The sequence below is a fragment of the Microtus pennsylvanicus genome, chromosome 21 (assembly GCF_037038515.1).
Source record: "Microtus pennsylvanicus isolate mMicPen1 chromosome 21, mMicPen1.hap1, whole genome shotgun sequence".
NCBI classification, from domain to species: Eukaryota; Metazoa; Chordata; class Mammalia; order Rodentia; family Cricetidae; genus Microtus; species Microtus pennsylvanicus.
The window spans coordinates 17,454,001-17,473,341 of record NC_134599.1 but is presented as its reverse complement, the minus strand read 5'-3'; the positions used below and the strand labels follow the sequence as shown (position 1 = coordinate 17,473,341).

General features: G+C 48.8%; 1 protein-coding gene across 1 annotated transcript in view; it reads left to right on the top strand.

Moving 5' to 3' along the window:
- Hadha (hydroxyacyl-CoA dehydrogenase trifunctional multienzyme complex subunit alpha) overlaps positions 1-19,269 on the top strand; it is a 42,644-nt gene extending 23,375 nt beyond the window's left edge. Inside the window, exons 11-20 of the mRNA XM_075955082.1 lie at positions 5,799-5,908; positions 6,963-7,097; positions 7,993-8,164; positions 14,608-14,694; positions 15,694-15,834; positions 16,198-16,266; positions 16,982-17,177; positions 17,735-17,849; positions 18,524-18,669; positions 18,752-19,269. Of these exons, the coding sequence (XP_075811197.1) occupies positions 5,799-5,908; positions 6,963-7,097; positions 7,993-8,164; positions 14,608-14,694; positions 15,694-15,834; positions 16,198-16,266; positions 16,982-17,177; positions 17,735-17,849; positions 18,524-18,669; positions 18,752-18,897 (1,317 nt within the window). The 3' untranslated portion in view covers positions 18,898-19,269. The remainder of the gene's footprint in view (positions 1-5,798; positions 5,909-6,962; positions 7,098-7,992; positions 8,165-14,607; positions 14,695-15,693; positions 15,835-16,197; positions 16,267-16,981; positions 17,178-17,734; positions 17,850-18,523; positions 18,670-18,751) is intronic.
- Positions 19,270-19,341: the final 72 nt, after the last annotated feature.

Below are 19,341 nucleotides of genomic sequence, written 5' to 3'. Positions count from 1 at the left end.
GGGACTTAACAGCACACCTGAAAGCTCTAGAAAAAAAAGAAGCAGACTCACCTAGGAGGAGTAGAAGACTGAAAATAATCAAACTGAGGGCTGAAATCAACAAAATAGAAACACAGAAAACAGTTCAAAGAATCAATGAAACAAAAAGTTGGTTCTTGGAGAAAATCAACAAGATCGACAAACCCCTATCCAAACTAATTAAATGACAGAAAGGGAACACGCAAATAAATAAGAAATGAAAAGGGGGACATAACCACAGACACAGAGGAAATTCAGAGAATCATTAGATCTTACTACAAGAGCCTGTATGCCACAAAACTGGAAAATGCAAAAAAAAAATGGACATTTTTTTAGATAAGTACCATATACCAAAGCTAAACCAAGACCAGGTGAACGATCTAAATAGACCTGTTAGTCGCGAAGAATTAGAAACTGTTATCAAAAATCTCCCTTCCAAAAAAAGCCCAGGACCAGATGGTTTCAATGCAGAATTCTACCAGAACTTCCAAGAAGAGCTAATACCTATACTCCTTAATGTATTTCACAATATAGAAACAGAAGAGTCATTGCCAAATTCCTTTTATGAAGCTACAGTTACTGTAGCGAGCTGCGTGGTGTCACACCTGATGGAGATGTATAATCAACTCCTGAGATGGCTAAGACCTGACCTATGCTATGATCACGCAATGATTATCGGCTGCCTGCATATGCGTGAACCTATGGGCAATGCCCACCTGGCAATTCAGGGTTGGCAGCCCATGCCTACTTAAGAGCTGAGAGAGGTTTGCCCGAGGAGAGAGGGGAAAAGAGAGAGAAAGTGAATAAAGTCCTGGAATAAACTGCAGTGAGAAGAGCTCCGGTGTTCGCGTCATCCTTGCTGGACGAGGTAGAGCCGCGACCATATGATCATTTCATTAGATGCTGAAAAAGCATTCGACAAAATTCAACACCTCTTTATGATAAAGGTCTTGGAGAGATTAGGGATACAAGGGTCATACCTAAATATAATAAAAGCTATTTACAGCAAGCCGACAGCTAACATTAAATTAAATGGAGAAAAACTCAAAGCCATCCCACTAAAATCAGGAACACGACAAGGATGTCCACTCTCTCCATACCTCTTCAATATAGTGCTTGAAGTTCTACCAATAGCAATAAGACAACATAAGGGGATCAAGGGGATTCGTATTGGAAAGGAAGAAGTTAAGCTTTCGTTATTTGCAGATGATATGATAGTATACATAAGCGACCCCAAAAACTCTACCAAAGAACTCCTACAGCTGATAAACACCTTTGGTAATGTGGCAGGATACAAGATCAACTCCAAAAAATCAGTTGCCTTCCTATAAACTAAGGACAAGGAAGCAGAGAGGGAAATCAGAGAAGCATCACCTTTCATGATAGCCACAAATAGCATAAAATATCTTGGGGTAACTCTGACCAAGGAAGTGAAATATCTATTTGACAAGAACTTTAAGTCTTTGAAGAAAGAAGTTGAAGAGGACACCAGAAAATGGAAGGACCTCCCTTGCTCTTGGATTGGGAGGATCAACATAGTAAAAATGGCAATTCTACCAAAAGCAATCTATAGATTCAATGCAATCCTCATCAAAATTCTTCACAGATCTGGAAAAGACAATAATCAACTTTATATGGAAAAACAAAAAACCCAGGATAGCCAAAACAATCTTATACAATAAAGGATCGTCTGGAGGCATTACCATCCCTGACTTCAAACTCTATTACAGAGCTACAGTAATGAAAACAGCATGGTACTGGCATAAAAACAGAGAAGTCGACCAATGGAATCAAATAGAAGACCCTGACTTTAACCCACAAACCTATGAACACCTGATTTTCGATAAAGGAGCTAACAGTATACAATGGAAAAAAGAGAGCATCTTCAACAAATTGTGCTGGCAAAACTGGATGTCAATCTGTAGAAGAATGAAAATAGATCCATATCTATCACCATGCACAAAACTCAAGTCCAACTAATTAAAGACCTCAATATCAGTCCGAACACACTGAACCTGATAGAAGAGAAAGTGGGAAGTACTCTACAACACATGGGCACAGGAGACCACTTCCTACGTATAACCCCAGCAGCACAGACATTAAGGGCATCATTGAATAAATGGGACCTCCTGAGACTGAGAAGCTTCTGCAAAGCAAAGGACACTGTCACTAAGACAAAAAGGCAACCCACTGACTGGGAGAAGATCTTTACCAACCCCGCAACTGACAAAGGTCTGATCTCCAAAATATATAAAGAACTCAAGAAACTAGACCGTAAAAGGCTAATCAACCCAATTATAAAATGGGGCACTGAGCTGAACAGAGAATTCTCAACAGAAGAAGTTCAAATAGCCACAAGACACGTAAGATCATGCTCAACTTCCTTAGCGATCAGGGAAATGCAAATCAAGATAACTTTAAGATACCATCTTATACCTGTCAGAATGGCTAAAATAAAAAACACCAATGATAGCCTTTGCTGGAGAGGTTGTGGAGAAAGGGGTACATTCATCCATTGCTGGTGGGAATGCAAACTTGTGCAACCACTTTGGAAAGCAGTATGGCAGTTTCTCAGGAAATTCGGGATCAACCTACCCCTGGACCCATCAATACCACTCTTGGGAATATACCCAAGAGAGGCCCTATCATACAACAAAAGTATATGCTCAGCTATGTTCATAGGAGCATTGTTTGTAATAGCCAGAATCTGGAAACAACCTAGATGCCCTTCAATGGAAGAATGGACGAAGAAAGTATGGAATATATACATATTAGAGTACTACTCAGCAGTAAAAAACAAGGACTTCTTGAATTTTGCATACAAATGGATGGAAATAGAAAACACTATCCTAAGTGAGGTAAGCCAGACCCAAAAAGAGGAACATGGGATGTACTCACTCATATTTGGTTTCTAGTCATAAATAAAGGACATTGAGCCTATAATTCGTGATCCTAGAGAAGCTAAATAAGAAGGTGAACCCAAAGAAAAACATACAGGCATCCTCCTGAATATTAACCTTCATCAGGCGATGAAAGGAGACAGAGACCCACATTGAAGCACCAGACTGAAATCTCAAGGTCCAAATCAGGAGCAAAAGGAGAGAGAGCATGAGCAAGGAACTCAGGACCATGAGGGGTGCACCCACACACTGAGACAATGGGGATGTTCTATCAGGAACTCACCAAGGCCAGCTGGCCTGGGTCTGAAAAAGCCTGGGATAAAACCGGACTCGCTGAACATAGCGGACAATGAGGACTACTGAGAACTCAAGAACAATGGCAATGGGTTTGTTTGGTTTTTGTTTTTTTTTTTTATTTTCGAGACAGGGTTTCTCCATAGTTTTTGGTTCCTGTCCTGGAACTAGCTCTTGTAGACCAGGCTGGCCTCGAACTCACAGTGATCTGCCTGCTTCTGCCTTCCGAGTGCACGATTAAAGGCGTGCACCACCACCGCCCGGCTGGCAATGGATTTTTGATCTTACTGCACTACTGGCTTTGTGGGAACCTAGGCAGTTTGGATGCTCACCTTATTAGACCTGGATGGAGGTGGATGGTCCTTGGACTTTCCACAGGACAGGGAACCCTGATTGCTCTTCAGGCTGACGAGGGAGGGGGACTTGATTGGGGGAAGGGGAGGGAAATGGGAGGCGGTGGCGGGGAGGAGGCAGAAATCTGAAAGGAAGGAAGGAAGGAAGGAAGGAAGGAAGGAAGGAAGGAAGGAAGGAAGGAAGGAAGGAAGGAAGGAAAAGGAAAGAAAGAAAGAAAGAAAGAAAGAAAGAAAGAAAGAAAAAGAAAGTTTAAAAAAATTTATTCTGTGAGCCATTATTTCATGTTGTTATGTATGGAAGCAATATTATTAGAGAGTTTCTTTCTTGACTATTTGTAACCCTATAATTTCACCAGTGTGTGCTAGCAGTGTTGACGATAGCTAGCGTTGAGAGTCTAGTCATTTTGTTAGTATTCTCATTAATCCCCATGACAATGTTGTGAACTAGACATCCATTTTCCCATTGAAGAGTGAAGAAAGCATGACAGTAGGGAATGGCAAGATCATGGTGCACACCCTACTGTATCAAACCCAGATTCCAACCTTTATTCCGGGAACCACTACAAAGGGACTCGTTCTTACTGTTAGGACACTTTAAAATAGCAGTGGGCATGGTGCTAGACCGTCTGCTGCAGTGCAGAGAACCACAGTGGGCACTCAAGTTCTGCCGTGAGGCGTGTGACCTTAACATCTGGACCTTTTAGACTTCCACTCTAGTGGGTTACTGCAGGCAGTGGTGAAGATCCATTTGGGCCTGAGACTCTAGACAAGTGGTTCTCAACCTGTGGGTTGTACATATCAGATATTTTTTTTTATTGATATTTACTGAGCTCTACGTTTTTCTCTGCTCCCCTCCCTGCCTCTCCCTTCCCCCTTTCAGCCCACTGCCAAGGTCCTCATGCTCCCAATTTACTCAGGAAATCTTGTCTTTTTCTACTTCCTATGTAGATTAGATCTATGTTAGTCTCTCTTAGTGTCCGCAGTGTTGTCTGAGTTCTCTGGGATTGTGATTTGTGGGCTGGCTTTCTTTGCTTTATGTTTAAAAACCACCTATGAGTGAGTACGTGTGATAATTGTCTTTCTGGGTTTGGGTTACTTTACTGAAAATAATGTTTGTAGCTCCATTCGTTTTCCTGCAAAATTCAAGCTGTCATTATTTTTTTCTGCTGTGTAGTACTCCATTGTGTAAATGTACCACATTTTCCTTATCCATTCTTCAGCTGAGGGACATTTAGGTTGTTTCCAGGTTCTGGCTATGATAAACAAAGCTGCTATGAACATTTTTGCTTTCTTGTCAAAAATCAGGTGTTCGAAGATGTGTGGATTGATATCTGGGTCTTCTATTCAGTTTCATTGGTCCTCCTGTCTGTTCTTATGCCAATACCAGACTGTTTTCAGTACTGTAGCTCTGTAGTAGAGTTTGAAGTCAGGGATTGTGACGCATCCAAAAGTTCTTTTATTATACAAGATTGTTTTGGCTATTCTGGGTTTTTTGCTTTTCCATATGAAGTTTAGTACCGTTCTTTCAAGATCTTTGAAGAATTTTGCTGGGCATTGCATTGAATCTGTCATATCAGATATTTGCATTAGACTTCATAACAGTAACAGAATTACAATTATGAAGTAGCAACAACAATAATTTTATGGTTGGGGATCAGCAAAACATGAGGAACTGTATTAAAGGGTCACAGTGTTAGGAAGGTTGAGAACCACTGGCTAGATCATTGGCAAAAGTTACCACTCCTCTGCTGTAAAGAATCTGAGGGTTCAGTTATAGTAAAAACTTCTTTCAAAGCTGGGTGTACTGGCGCACACCTTTAATCCCAGCACTTGGGAGGCAGAAACAGGAGGATCTCTGTGAGTTCAAGGTTCAGCCTGTTCTACAAAGCAAGTTCCAGGGACAGCCAGGGCTACACAAGAGTACCCTGTCTCAAAAAACCAAAAATAGATTAGATAGATAGATAGATAGATAGATAGATAGATAGATAGATAGATAGATAGATAGATAGATAGATAGGCAGGCAGACCTCCTTCAAAGTTAGAAGTGCTCCAGAGGGGGATAGACAATAAAGAGAACACCAGTGGCAGGGAAGCTGAAGCTGCACCCTGGTTCACTGAGATGCCTGTGGAACTGAGGCATGGGGTGTTGCCTCTTCTCTGCAGAGAATGAACTGAAGGCATCCCCATTACTAGACCTGAAGTTCCACCTTTCTTTCTTCCCTTTACCTTTCAGAAATTCGGAGAGCTTGCGCTGACCAAAGAATCGAAGGCACTGATGGGACTTTATAATGGCCAGGTCCTGTGCAAGAAGAATAAATTTGGAGCACCACAGAAGAATGTTCAGTAAGCTGCCCTGCCTAGAAAGCCTGTGCATTTGCTTTGCACCAAGTGTGTAGGTATCAAGCATCCACAGAACTAGATTTGTCCTCAGCCTTTTCTGCCCTGGGAAATAAACCTGGGTCTTCTGGAAGAGCAGCCAGTGCTCTTAACCACTGAGCCATCTCTCCAGCCCCTATAGAACTCTCTTATTTCATAATGATTTTCTAGTGGTCTGGTGTAGGTCTTACTTCCCAAACCAAAGGTCCACTGCTGGAGCTGTAACTCAGCTCGGTGAGTAAATACCTACGGGGCGTACAGGAGTTCAGTTCCCAGTACCATACAAACCAAGTATGGTGATGTGCTACTTTTATCCCTGAACTTGGGAGGTGAAGGCTGGAGGATCAGAAGTTCAAGGTCATCCTCTTCAGGAAGAGTTCAAGGCCAACCTAGGCTACTAAGACCCTCTCCAACCTAGGCTACTAAGACCCTCTCTCAAAACAAACAAAAAAGCAAAAACCTAAAATCTACTAGTAAGGAGCCTGAAGTATTGTGGCTTCAGGGCCATAGATTTTGGGAGAAGGGAGAATGACAAAAAAGTTAACGTCACTAAGAAGACACTGACAGATTAGTCTGCAGACAGATCTCTGCAAGATTAGACCTGGTTTTCTGTGAGCTTCGAGCACAGCTGAAAGGTGGTGGAGTTCTACCTTTACAGAAAGACCAGTTCTTTACACTCAGTGAGTTTTACGTTTGTCTTTAAAAATAAAAAATTAAGCAGATGGTGGTGGCGCACGCCTTTAATCCCAGCACTTGGGAGGCAGAGGCGGGAGGATCTTTGTGAGTTTGAGGCTAGCCTGGTCTACAGAGCTAGTTCCAGGAGAAGCTCCAAAGCTACAGAGAAACCCTGTCTCAAAAAACAAAACCAAAAAATCAGAAATTTTCTGTAGATAGAAATCATCAAAACCTGTTAGACTTGTGCCCGGTGTGGCTGGTTTGTTAGGGGACAGAATGGATGGTGTTCCTCAACTACTAAAACGCCTGAGATGCTCACCAGAATCATTTGATCATCTCCTTCCAGGCATCTAGCCATCCTCGGTGCAGGGCTGATGGGAGCTGGAATCGCCCAGGTCTCTGTGGACAAGGGACTCAAAACTCTGCTTAAAGACACCACAATGACGGGGCTGGGCCGGGGACAGCAGCAGGTGTTCAAAGGGTAAGTCTGCAGGAAGCAGGGCGGTCGGCTTACTCTTTTGTTTTTCATCACAGATTCCTTTTTCCTGAACATGAGCCCCATGCTCTATCGTTTTACCAAAGTTTCCTTTGTTGTTTAGAAATACTAATTATTCTTGCAACTCTTTTTCTTATAAATATGATAGGCCTTTCAGTGTTGTAGATATTTTAAATGTCATTTACTTATCCTTCGGTGTGAAACTAGTAATTCTCGGGTGTCTGACTTGGCTGAGGTTTGCATGTAGTTGCCAGTGGAGTGAATCCCAGAGCCTGCACGCTCTTCTGAGAGGGCTGAGGGGAGGTGTGAGTGAATATGTGCTGAGCCCTTGCCTGTGAGCCTGTGAGTGCTGACAGAGGCCTGCTGTCTGCAGGCAATACACCCATCTACAGAAAATCCAAATAACGGTTAAACAAGAGTTTTAAAATAACAGAGGGTGGCTGTCCTTCTCCCTGTGCAGTCCCTTCTCGCGTACATGCCACCAGTCTTGTTCGGAGGAAGTGGCGTCAGCTCAGCCAAACGGAGGTTGCTTCAGCCCAGTGTTCTGCACAAGCATGATGGATGAGCTGGCTGTACTAGACCATCCTGCTTGGGACTTTTTGCTGAGTGAGGGTATTTGTGTTTCCTAAGAGGATTGTGTAGCTTGAACATTGGCTGTATAGAGATACTTTACGGTAGAAAGACTGTGTGCCTGGGGTCCAACTTGACTTCAAATGGTAATAACCTCCCTCCTTAATAACCATTTAACCCCAGTATCTCTGAGCAACTCAACCTCCTCAAAATGGGAATAATGATGTAACCTCAGAGTTCCTGAACACACATAGCAACTGTGTGGCCTCCAGTCTCCTATTCTTCCACTCTAAGAATGTGTTCTTTTTAGATTGAATGACAAAGTGAAGAAGAAAGCCCTAACATCATTCGAAAGGGATTTCATCTTCAGCAACTTGATTGGGCAGCTCGATTACAAGGGTTTTGAGAAGGCCGACATGGTGATCGAGGCTGTTTTTGAGGACCTCGCTGTTAAGCACAAAGTGTTGAAGGAAGTAGAAGGCGTAAGTAAGGGCTCCTCACCCTTGACTCCCCGAGGACACTTGAGGCAGGGCTGTATTGGGAGGGGACACGTGCCATAGCCCATGTGTGGAGTCGGGGTAGCTTGTGGGAACTGTTTCTCTCCTCTACCATGTGGGACCCAGAGGTCAAATTGAGGCAGGTGCTTTGCCTTTACCCACTGAGGTCTTGCCGGCCCCAAGTGTAAGTTTTTATGTGAGTGCACACACACAGTGTACATGAGGAAGCTCAGGTCTAAATCCTGAGGGAAGAAAATGAAGTACCCTGTTCTAAGCACAGGGCTTGTTAACCTTACTCAGGTAGGAGAGAGAAAGGTTCCAATGGGGACTAAGGACGCTTTCTCCAGATAGTTTTGGATGCTCTTCTGTGGTGGTGCTCCTTTGGTCCTGCCCCTGAGTGTCCTAATTAGCTCAATCTTTTTTTTTTTTAACTTTTAAATTATTCTTTGTGTCTTTCACTTCATGCATCTTGATCCCATTTATTTCCCCATCCCTTTGTATCCTCCCTCTGCCCTTGCGACCTCCCCCACACACACACACAAAAAAGAATAAAATAAAATTTAGGAGAAAAAGAAAGGGGCGGGGAGGAAAAAGCAGTCTTGTCATGGAAGCTGTAGTGAACACAGTGAGTCACACAGAAAACCCTTTTATCTAAATATCTTTACTTGTAAGCGTTCATTGCAAAAAGGCATTGGTCCGGTTCGAGGCCTCTGGTTTCTGCTACACTGTTGAGGCTGGACTCTTAGATATCCTGTTGTGGCCCTGTGTCACGGAGGTCATGCAGCTTTGTATCTGCAGGACCGGCCCCTTCATGTGCTCCAGCAGATCAGAGATAGGGTGGATGTTGGGGTGAGCCAACATATAACCCTGGTTCTGGGCCTGGGAAGTTGCAGTGTTGGTCAGCCCACCAGCTGTCCCACTTCACCACCGGGGTGCGCTCTCCAGCACTGCCCTGCTAGTACACCTCTTGCAGCAGTGAGCAAGGGGTGGGGTCAGTCTTCTGCTCTTAACCTTACCTCTCCCACACCTACACCATCGGGCCCAGCTCTACTGTGCTACCCAGGTGAGGTGCAAGGACCCTCTTCTGAGTGCTACAGCTAGTGAAGGGCAGGGACAATTTTCCCACTCTTAAGATGAGGCTAGCTCTCTCATCTGCCACAGGCGGCAAGGTGGGGGCTGTCTAATAGCCTATTCTCAAGATGGGATGACATGCCCGGTGGTGGCGCATGCCGGTGGTGGCACACGCCTTTAATCCCAGCACTGGGGAGGCAGAGGCAGGTGGATCTCTGTGAGTTCGAGGTCAGCCTGGTCTACAAAAGCTAGTTCTAGGACAGGTTCCAAAGCTACAGAGAAACCCTGTCTCAAAAAACAAAAAAAATAGGATGTGAACAAGGTATGTATTTGTTGTGGGTGGTAGAAAGAAAAGTCTAGGAAAGGAGAAATGGCTGTAATCCAAGCATAAGAAAGACCACAGCGAGACTAGCCTAGGAAGTGAACAGTACTGAGTTGGCAATGCTGGTGGCCATGGCTGTGAACTGTGGTGAAGCAGTCATTCATAATGGGATCCAGTGCCCTCTTCTGGTGTGCAGGTGTACGTGCAGATAGTACACATACATGCATAAATAAATCTTAAAAAAAAAAAGTCCATCCTCACACCTGGTTTTAAGAAAATTTCAAAGCTGAGTCTACTGGTGGTTCAAGTGGTTGTCTCTTACCCGCCATAGAACTAAGCTGGTTCCTGACATTCTTCTCGAGACAGTTTCTAGATGCTTCCCTGTCCTACTGTTTCCATCATTACTGTACACATTGTCAAAGAACATCTCTAGAACAACTCGTTCTCGTACTTCTGCAGTGTGACCAGGTTCTGTAGAGACAGTTCCTTAAACACCATTTCAGGGCTGGTGTCACTTGTGGGAGTGCAGTCAGCTGGTGGGAGTGCAGTCAGTCAGCTGGTGGGAGTGCAGTCAGTCAGCTGGTGGGAGTGCAGTCAGTCAGCTGGTGGGAGTGCAGTCAGCTGGTGGGAGTGCAGTCAGTCAGCTGGTGGGAGTGCAGTCAGTCAGCTGGTGGGAGTGCAGTCAGTCAGCTGGTGGGAGTGCAGTCGGCTGGTGGGAGTGCAGTCAGTCAGCTGGTGGGAGTGCAGTCAGTCAGCTGGTGGGAGTGCAGTCAGCTGGTGGGAGTGCAGTCAGTCAGCTGGTGGGAGTGCAGTCAGCTGGTGGGAGTGCAGTCAGTCAGCTGGTGGGAGTGCAGTCAGTCAGCTGGTGGGAGTGCAGTCAGTCAGCTGGTGGGAGTGCAGTCAGTCAGCTGGTGGGAGTGCAGTCAGCTGGTGGGAGTGCAGTCAGTCAGCTGGTGGGAGTGCAGTCAGTCAGCTGGTGGGAGTGCAGTCAGTCAGCTGGTGGGAGTGCAGTCAGCTGGTGGGAGTGCAGTCAGTCAGCTGGTGGGAGTGCAGTCAGTCAGCTGGTGGGAGTGCAGTCAGTCAGCTGGTGGGAGTGCAGTCAGTCAGCTGGTGGGAGTGCAGTCAGTCGGCTGGTGGGAGTGCAGTCAGCTGGTGGGAGTGCAGTCAGCTGGTGGGAGTGCAGTCAGTCAGCTGGTGGGAGTGCAGTCAGTCAGCTGGTGGGAGTGCAGTCAGTCAGCTGGTGGGAGTGCAGTCAGTCAGCTGGTGGGAGTGCAGTCAGTCAGCTGGTGGGAGTGCAGTCAGCTGGTGGGAGTGCAGTCAGCTGGTGGGAGTGCAGTCAGCTGGTGGGAGTGCAGTCAGCTGGTGGGAGTGCAGTCAGTCAGCTGGTGGGAGTGCAGTCAGTCAGCTGGTGGGAGTGCAGTCAGTCAGCTGGTGGGAGTGCAGTCAGTCAGCTGGTGGGAGTGCAGTCAGCTGGTGGGAGTGCAGTCAGTCAGCTGGTGGGAGTGCAGTCAGTCAGCTGGTGGGAGTGCAGTCAGTCAGCTGGTGGGAGTGCAGTCAGCTGGTGGGAGTGCAGTCAGTCAGCTGGTGGGAGTGCAGTCAGCTGGTGGGAGTGCAGTCAGCTATGGGAGTGCAGTCAGTCAGCTGGTGGGAGTGCAGTCGGCTGGGGGGAGTGCAGTCAGTCAGCTGGTGGGAGTGCAGTCAGTCAGCTGGTGGGAGTGCAGTCAGTCAGCTGGTGGGAGTGCAGTCAGCTGGTGGGAGTGCAGTCAGCTGGTGGGAGTGCAGTCAGCTGGTGGGAGTGCAGTCAGTCAGCTGGTGGGAGTGCAGTCAGTCAGCTGGTGGGAGTGCAGTCAGCTGGTGGGAGTGCAGTCAGCTGGTGGGAGTGCAGTCAGCTGGTGGGAGTGCAGTCAGTCAGCTGGTGGGAGTGCAGTCAGCTGGTGGGAGTGCAGTCAGCTGGTGGGAGTGCAGTCAGCTGGTGGGAGTGCAGTCGGCTGGGGGGAGTGCAGTCAGCTGGTGGGAGTGCAGTCAGTCAGCTGGTGGGAGTGCAGTCAGTCAGCTGGTGGGAGTGCAGTCAGTCAGCTGGTGGGAGTGCAGTCAGTCAGCTGGTGGGAGTGCAGTCAGTCAGCTGGTGGGAGTGCAGTCAGCTGGTGGGAGTGCAGTCAGCTGGTGGGAGTGCAGTCAGCTGGTGGGAGTGCAGTCAGCTGGTGGGAGTGCAGTCAGTCAGCTGGTGGGAGTGCAGTCAGTCAGCTGGTGGGAGTGCAGTCAGTCAGCTGGTGGGAGTGCAGTCAGTCAGCTGGTGGGAGTGCAGTCAGCTGGTGGGAGTGCAGTCAGTCAGCTGGTGGGAGTGCAGTCAGTCAGCTGGTGGGAGTGCAGTCAGTCAGCTGGTGGGAGTGCAGTCAGCTGGTGGGAGTGCAGTCAGCTGGTGGGAGTGCAGTCAGTCAGCTGGTGGGAGTGCAGTCAGCTATGGGAGTGCAGTCAGTCAGCTGGTGGGAGTGCAGTCGGCTGGGGGGAGTGCAGTCAGTCAGCTGGTGGGAGTGCAGTCAGTCAGCTGGTGGGAGTGCAGTCAGTCAGCTGGTGGGAGTGCAGTCAGTCAGCTGGTGGGAGTGCAGTCAGCTGGTGGGAGTGCAGTCAGCTGGTGGGAGTGCAGTCAGCTGGTGGGAGTGCAGTCAGTCAGCTGGTGGGAGTGCAGTCAGCTGGTGGGAGTGCAGTCAGCTGGTGGGAGTGCAGTCAGCTGGTGGGAGTGCAGTCAGTCAGCTGGTGGGAGTGCAGTCAGTCAGCTGGTGGGAGTGCAGTCGGCTGGGGGGAGTGCAGTCAGTCAGCTGGTGGGAGTGCAGTCAGCTGGTGGGAGTGCAGTCAGTCAGCTGGTGGGAGTGCAGTCGGCTGGGGGGAGTGCAGTCAGTCAGCTGGTGGGAGTGCAGTCAGCTGGTGGGAGTGCAGTCAGTCAGCTGGTGGGAGTGCAGTCAGCTGGTGGGAGTGCAGTCAGCTGGTGGGAGTGCAGTCAGCTGGTGGGAGTGCAGTCGGCTGGGGGGAGTGCAGTCAGCTGGTGGGAGTGCAGTCGGCTGGTGGGAGTGCAGTCGGCTGGGGGGAGTGCAGTCGGCTGGGGGGAGTGCAGTCAGCTGGTGGGAGTGCAGTCGGCTGGTGGGAGTGCAGTCGGCTGGTGGGAGTGCAGTCAGCTGGTGGGAGTGCAGTCAGCTGGTGGGAGTGCAGTCAGTCAGCTGGTGGGAGTGCAGTCAGCTGGTGGGAGTGCAGTCAGCTGGTGGGAGTGCAGTCAGTCAGCTGGTGGGAGTGCAGTCAGCTGGTGGGAGTGCAGTCAGTCAGCTGGTGGAAGTGCAGTCATTTGAAAAACTGGTTGGGTGCCCAGTGCCTACCCCATGGCCTCCCTTCTCCCATGGCTAGAACTTCTCTACAATAAGGTTCTCCAAGAGCCAAAGTGGTTTCTGCAGAACTGCAGTGAGACCTGAGACCAGTAGCCATGCTTCTGTTGTTAAGAATCAGTCACAGCCAGCCCTCATTCAGAGCATGGGAAATAGACTCCTTCTGCATGGGAAGAAAGGCATGCATGACCAGGGAGCAACGAGGTTGTTGCCAGCCATCTCTGGAGAAAATGATATGGTCTTCCTAGAGTAGAAGATAGATAGATAGACAGACATACCGACCGACCGACCGACCCCAGGCTGGCCCTGAACTCACCACGTAACCAAGGATGGCCTTGAATTTCAGATCCCCCACCTCTGTTTCCCAAGTGCTAGGATTATGGGCCTACAACACTGTGCCCAATTTATGTGGTGCTGGGGACCCAGTCCAGCCTTCATGCATGCTAGGCGAGCACCCTACCTACTGGGACATCTCTAGCCCCAAGAGGACTTTTCCCTCAGCTTTGATACCATGCTAACAGCTAAGTGACTGTGTTTACTTTCACAGGCACGCCACTCTGCCAACTCAAATTCCACTCTGCTTGATTAAAATCATAGTCTCAGCCTGATGATGGTGTCACACACCCTTAATCCTGGCATTTGGGAGGCAGAGGCAGGCAGCTCCCTGTGAGTTTGAGGCCAGCCCAGGCTACAAACAAACAAAAAACAAAGATGCAGGATCTTCATCACAAGCCTTGTTTTGTTCATCTAATGCCTGTACAATTCTTGGAGGTTTTTTGGTTTTGTTCTGATTTACTTTAATGATTCACCTTTATCTGTCATAATTAACATTTTGTACTCAGCTTTTGGGTGTGTTAAATCTTCAACCTTCAGTCTAGTGTTTGCATTCTGTCTATGCCAGATTTGTGGAAAAAAAGATTTTCACCGAGTAAGGGTTTCTCCATGTAGGTCTGGCTGTCCTGGAACTCGCTTTGTAGACCAGGCTGGCCTCAAACTCACAGAGATCTGCCTGCTTCTTCCTCCTGAGTATTATGATTAAAGGTGTGACCTCCACTGCTAGGCCTTTTTTTTCTTCAGATTTGTGCAAATTTAACAGAGATGCCTTTCATATTTTGCATTCAAGTGTCAGAAAACGTGAATACGTTGAGATGGTAGACATAATGCTGAACGTTGTGTTAGGGACAATGCCGAGACAGCCTAATGCAGCCAACAGTCGATGGTATTTGTGTGCTGCAGGAATAGTTACAGTGGACACAGCTCTTCACTGACACAGAGTGAAGTGCTGTACACTTTCTGGCTTGTTAAAGGTGAGCAGGGCTAGGGAATATTGTACCCTTCCAGACTCGAGCACATCCAGATAACCAGAGGGGTTGGCACCCATGCCCCGCCTTAGTGAAACTTAATTCAAGTCATCGTTTTGGCGCTCATCTAAGGCATCGTGTTTACCAAGTGCTGAGATGTAGTCTCTAGGGCAGGATAGGCCATCACTAGAGGACAACTCAGTTAAGAAGAGCTTCTGGGTGACTTGTGGTGTCTAGATGAGTTCTGTCTGTGTTGTAAGCCAGTACAGATGAGGGAGTAGACCGGGCCCGGGTGTCTCGGCTGTGCTGTGGACTGCCATCCTAGGCCTGCCTAGCAGATGCTAACGCATTTCCCTCTTGCAGGTGACTCCAGAGCACTGTATCTTTGCCAGCAACACATCTGCTCTGCCAATCAATCAGATTGCTTCTGTCAGCAAAAGACCTGAGAAGGTAATGTGGACAGAAAGCCCTCAGATGTCTGACTGCTTCAGAATACAAGCCGGGAAAGAACCAGTATAGACTGTGGGATGGATGGGGGCGGTTCCCAAAGACTGAACGGCATGATCCACAGGTGTAGGAATCGATGGATTACTACAGCTGAGTACACTGGGTGGCTGCTGTGCGTCCCCCATGGTAGCAGTTTTTCAAGTTTAAACTATTCGACTTCCTTTAACTTAGAATTAGGTGTTAGAGGATAGGCCCTAAACCAAAAAGCAGTATGCAGTTTAGCTATGGTGCAGTGTGTAACTGCTTAGGCTGGGAAAGGCGAAATTCCTCCCTTCACAATAGTGGCTTCAACTGATCAGCCAGAGAGACAAGAAATACAAAACAAAACAAAACAAAACATGGGCTGAAGAGATGGCTCAGTGGTTAAGAGCATTGCCTGCTCTTCCAAAAGTCCTGAGTTCAATTCCCGGCAACCACATGGTGGCTCACAACCATCTGTAATGAGGTCTGGTGCCCTCTTTTGGCCTACAGGCATTCAGAATATTGTATACATAATAAATAAATATAATATTGTATACATAATAAAATAAATATAATATATAATAAATATAACATTGTATACATAATAAATATAAAAAACAAAAAATAAATAAATATTTTTAAAAATCTCTAAACAGCCAGCATTGCTAATACTAGGTTTGTCTCCAAACCACACAAGCCTGTGTCTTCCTCCTCACGCAGTGTGGATGAGTGAACAACAGTCAGCTTTCCCAGCACACAGCAGGGTCAGGGTGATGTGATGGACATGATAGAGGCGGGCTGCGGGTAGCAGAAGGCTCAGGGAAAGAGAGCAGCTGGTTATGAGACCACAGACCCAAGCCTCTGGACTAGACAGCAGTATTCCTGGCCACAGACCTTTCTCTCCAGTGTCTCCCTAGCGAGCCAGGCACAGTTGGGTTCTCCCGTCCACACTGGTAATCTGTTGGTGTGCTCCCTCACCAGGTGATTGGCATGCACTACTTCTCTCCCGTGGACAAGATGCAGCTTCTAGAAATCATCACGACGGACAAAACCTCCAAGGACACCACAGCCTCTGCCGTGGCTGTGGGTCTCAAGCAGGGCAAAGTCATCATTGTGGTGAAGGTGAGGCCCGGAAGCAGCAGCAGATTTCCTGGGCCCCCGTAACTGTGATGGCTGTTCTGGGGGAAGTGCAGCCTCTAGAACCCTGACCACTGGGCTGCCTCTGAAATGGACAGGAGTATTGACTGTCCGGCCGAAGTGGGGTAGGTACAGTGGATCTAGGCTCTGACAGGTCCTCACTAGTGATTCCAGACCCCAAAGGTTACATGCAACCCAGACTGTTCAGGACAGCTTCCTCTCCAGCTTAACACTGAGCATTCTGGGGAGAGTAAGTCAGCTGAAACTGGGAAAGGGAGACTGGGTGTGGACAGGGGTAGTTGAAGCAGAGCAGGACCATCTGTGAGCTCTCTTCCTCTCCCTTGGCAGGATGGACCTGGCTTCTACACCACCAGGTGTCTTGCTCCCATGATGTCTGAAGTCATGCGAATCCTTCAGGTGGGTATTGTTCTGTGGAATGTTTGAGACCTCGTCGGATCTTTCACCCTGTTCTCCAAGCTGAAAATGTTCAGATAAGGGATAGGCTTGCCCAGAATACACCACTGCTTTTCCCTGGAGGCCCTTTTGTGCCCTCCTCCCCACACTGAAACAGGAAATCTTGGGGCTGAGACTGCCCAATAGGCAGAATGTTAACACCGCTCTCTTAGCTCCCTGACCACTGCAGGAGCCAAAGACTGCCCAGAATGCTCAGACACACTGTGTCTATCCCTGGGGTGAGGACCTTCAGACCGGAGCCTGCTTGGCCTGACTACCACTGTATCCACACACACACACGCACACACCCACACACCCTTCCATAGCCATCCAGATCATTTCATGGCAAGGAGGATCCTCTTCACTGGGCACATCCTTAGCCTTGGAATGCCAGCATTCTCAGTCCTGGCAGCTATGGCATCTCTTCAGTCCCGAGATTCAGAATCACGAGCAAGAACCGAGTAACCTGGTCATCTCAGCTGTCTTAAAGAGTGTGGGAAAGCGTCAGGGTTTCCTCTTGTGCCTTCGGGGTGAAGCACTGGTTCTGGACCTGGCCAGGTGACGTCTAAGAAAGAAGTGGGTTTCGCACTAGGCTGTGTCCATGGATTATTACAGGCAGCCCTCCAATGGGGGGATGAGGTAGCTGTGCTCTGAGGCCCCTGCTTTACTTCCTATTTAGGAAGGAGTTGACCCTAAAAAGCTGGACACCTTGACCACAGGCTTTGGCTTTCCTGTGGGTGCTGCCACCCTGGCAGACGAAGTAGGTGTGGACGTAGCCCAGCATGTAGCAGAAGACCTGGGCAAAGCCTTTGGGGAGCGGTTCGGAGGTGGCAACGTAGAACTGCTGAAGCAGATGGTCTCCAAGGGCTTCTTGGGTGAGTAGCCACGAGACATGAGTAACACTGTTAGTTACTGAGTTCTGAGCAGCTGTGTGAGCAGAGAGCGGGGAGGAGGGTTTCCTAAACACAGAGCCCTGGACATAAGAAATGCCTTAGGCTGGGTGTGTAGATCAGGGGGAAAGACGGAGTGAGGCTTACAGAACTCTGCTATGTATGCCAGATAGATCAGCATATTCCTCCTGCCAAGATCTGACACTATCGGAGCAAGTTCTGTATCCAGGCTTGACCTTGTGCCCTGGCCATGTGTAGGGAGCTCAGGCTTCCCATTCAGAACATAGCATTAAGGCTGCAGTAAATCACCTCCTGTTTGGACACTAAAGTCCAGGGATGGAGGGTGGACTCGCTTGTTCAGATTCAGATGTCCATGCACCAGGCACTTCTCTTCTCTGCCAGCCACCAGGACTAAACGGCTCAGTTGGCTGGACGCAGGCGCTGAGGGGTGCAGCAGAGTGCTAGAAGCTTCCAGCACCCAGCGGACATGAGTTCTCAACTGGGGGGAGGGACAACAATGAGCAGTCTCTTTCTTCTCTCAGGTCGCAAGTCTGGGAAGGGCTTCTACATCTATCAGGAGGGGTCAAAGAATAAGAGCCTGAACTCGGAAATGGACGGCATCCTGGCGAGCCTGAGACTGGCTGCCAAGCCCGAGGTGTAAGTCAACTGGAGTGATTGTAGCTCAGAAACGATGTTTCTCTGGTAGCTCACAGCTCCGGGACCCCTTTTCTGTTCTCTTTATGACCCAAAGCTGGCAAAACGCTACAGCTAAACTCCCTGCATTCGCCCGCAGCTTAGGTGTCCAGGTGAGAACTGGCCAGGCCTAGGGCAAGCCTTGCCTGTGTTTGTGTTGGTTTTTTGAGATAGGGTTTCTCTGTGTAGCACTGGCTGTCCTGGAACTCTGTCTCTAGTCCATGCTGGCCTCGGACTCAGAGATCCGCCTGCCTCTGCCTCCCGAGTGCTGGGACTAAAGTCGTGCGCCACCACCGCCCGGCTACAAGCCTTGCCTGTGAAGATGGAAGATGGGTTGTGCAGCCCCCCCACACACACACCCTTGCTCTTTGTTAGTTTGGGAACACACTGCTATTGCTCATCTGTCAGGTAATGGTGAATGAAACTTCTGTGTCAGGCCATTTTGGGTGCTCATTTTCACATCAGTTAGAGAAAGTCTCACCCCCTTTTCCAAGAGAAAGACTGCGTCATCTTTCAGGATGGCGTGGTCCATCCTGGCCGCTGGACTCCTTAAGACTCCCCCGCACCCCACATCTACACTCCAGCTCCTCCCATTCTTTCCCTAGCTAAATGTTCCTTCTGCTCCTTCTTTTCCTCAGTTCCTCTGACGAAGACATCCAATACCGTGTGATATTGAGGTTCGTGAATGAGGCAGTCCTGTGCCTACAGGAAGGGATCCTGGCCACACCTGCGGAGGGAGACATCGGAGCAGTGTTTGGGCTTGGCTTTCCCCCTTGTCTCGGAGGTCAGTGTGAAGGCTGGGAGCCTGACTTCCTTTATCTTTGTGCTTGTTATGTCCCTTTCGCTAATGTCCTGTCTCTGCTCAGGGCCCTTCCGCTTTGTGGATCTGTACGGTGCGCAGAAGGTAGTGGACCGGCTCCGGAAGTATGAGTCTGCCTACGGAATACAGTTTACCCCATGCCAGCTGCTCCTCGACCATGCAAACACCCCCAGCAAGAAGTTCTACCAGTGAGCAGGCCCTCCCATCCTGCCCCGTCCATGCACTAACCCAGACCTGGCAGTGCGCATTGTGTCGTGCTGGCTAGATTTTCAGGAGAAAGACCAGGCCTTGGGTCTGCTCCTCCCTCAGTGCCTTCAGCCCTGACCAGCTCTTCCTCCTGGTGAAGTCTGACTGTGAATTAAGCCTTTGTACTTCATGTTGGAGGGTGAGCCCCACTGTGCTCCTTTCGCCAGCCTGCCTGAGGCCCAGAGCAGCAGCTACAAGCAACCCAGAACATCTGCTGCCTGTGCCCCCCAGGAGGCCAGTGGGGACTGGCAGTGGGGAGGGCATTTCTGCACCCAGCCAAACACAGGGTGACAATAAAATCCAGACTGTTGGCCTCTGCCTGCCTGCTCTGTTGTCTTGTCCGCCCGTCTGTTTAAGCCCCCCCTTCAGTAATAACCCTGTGCTATGGAG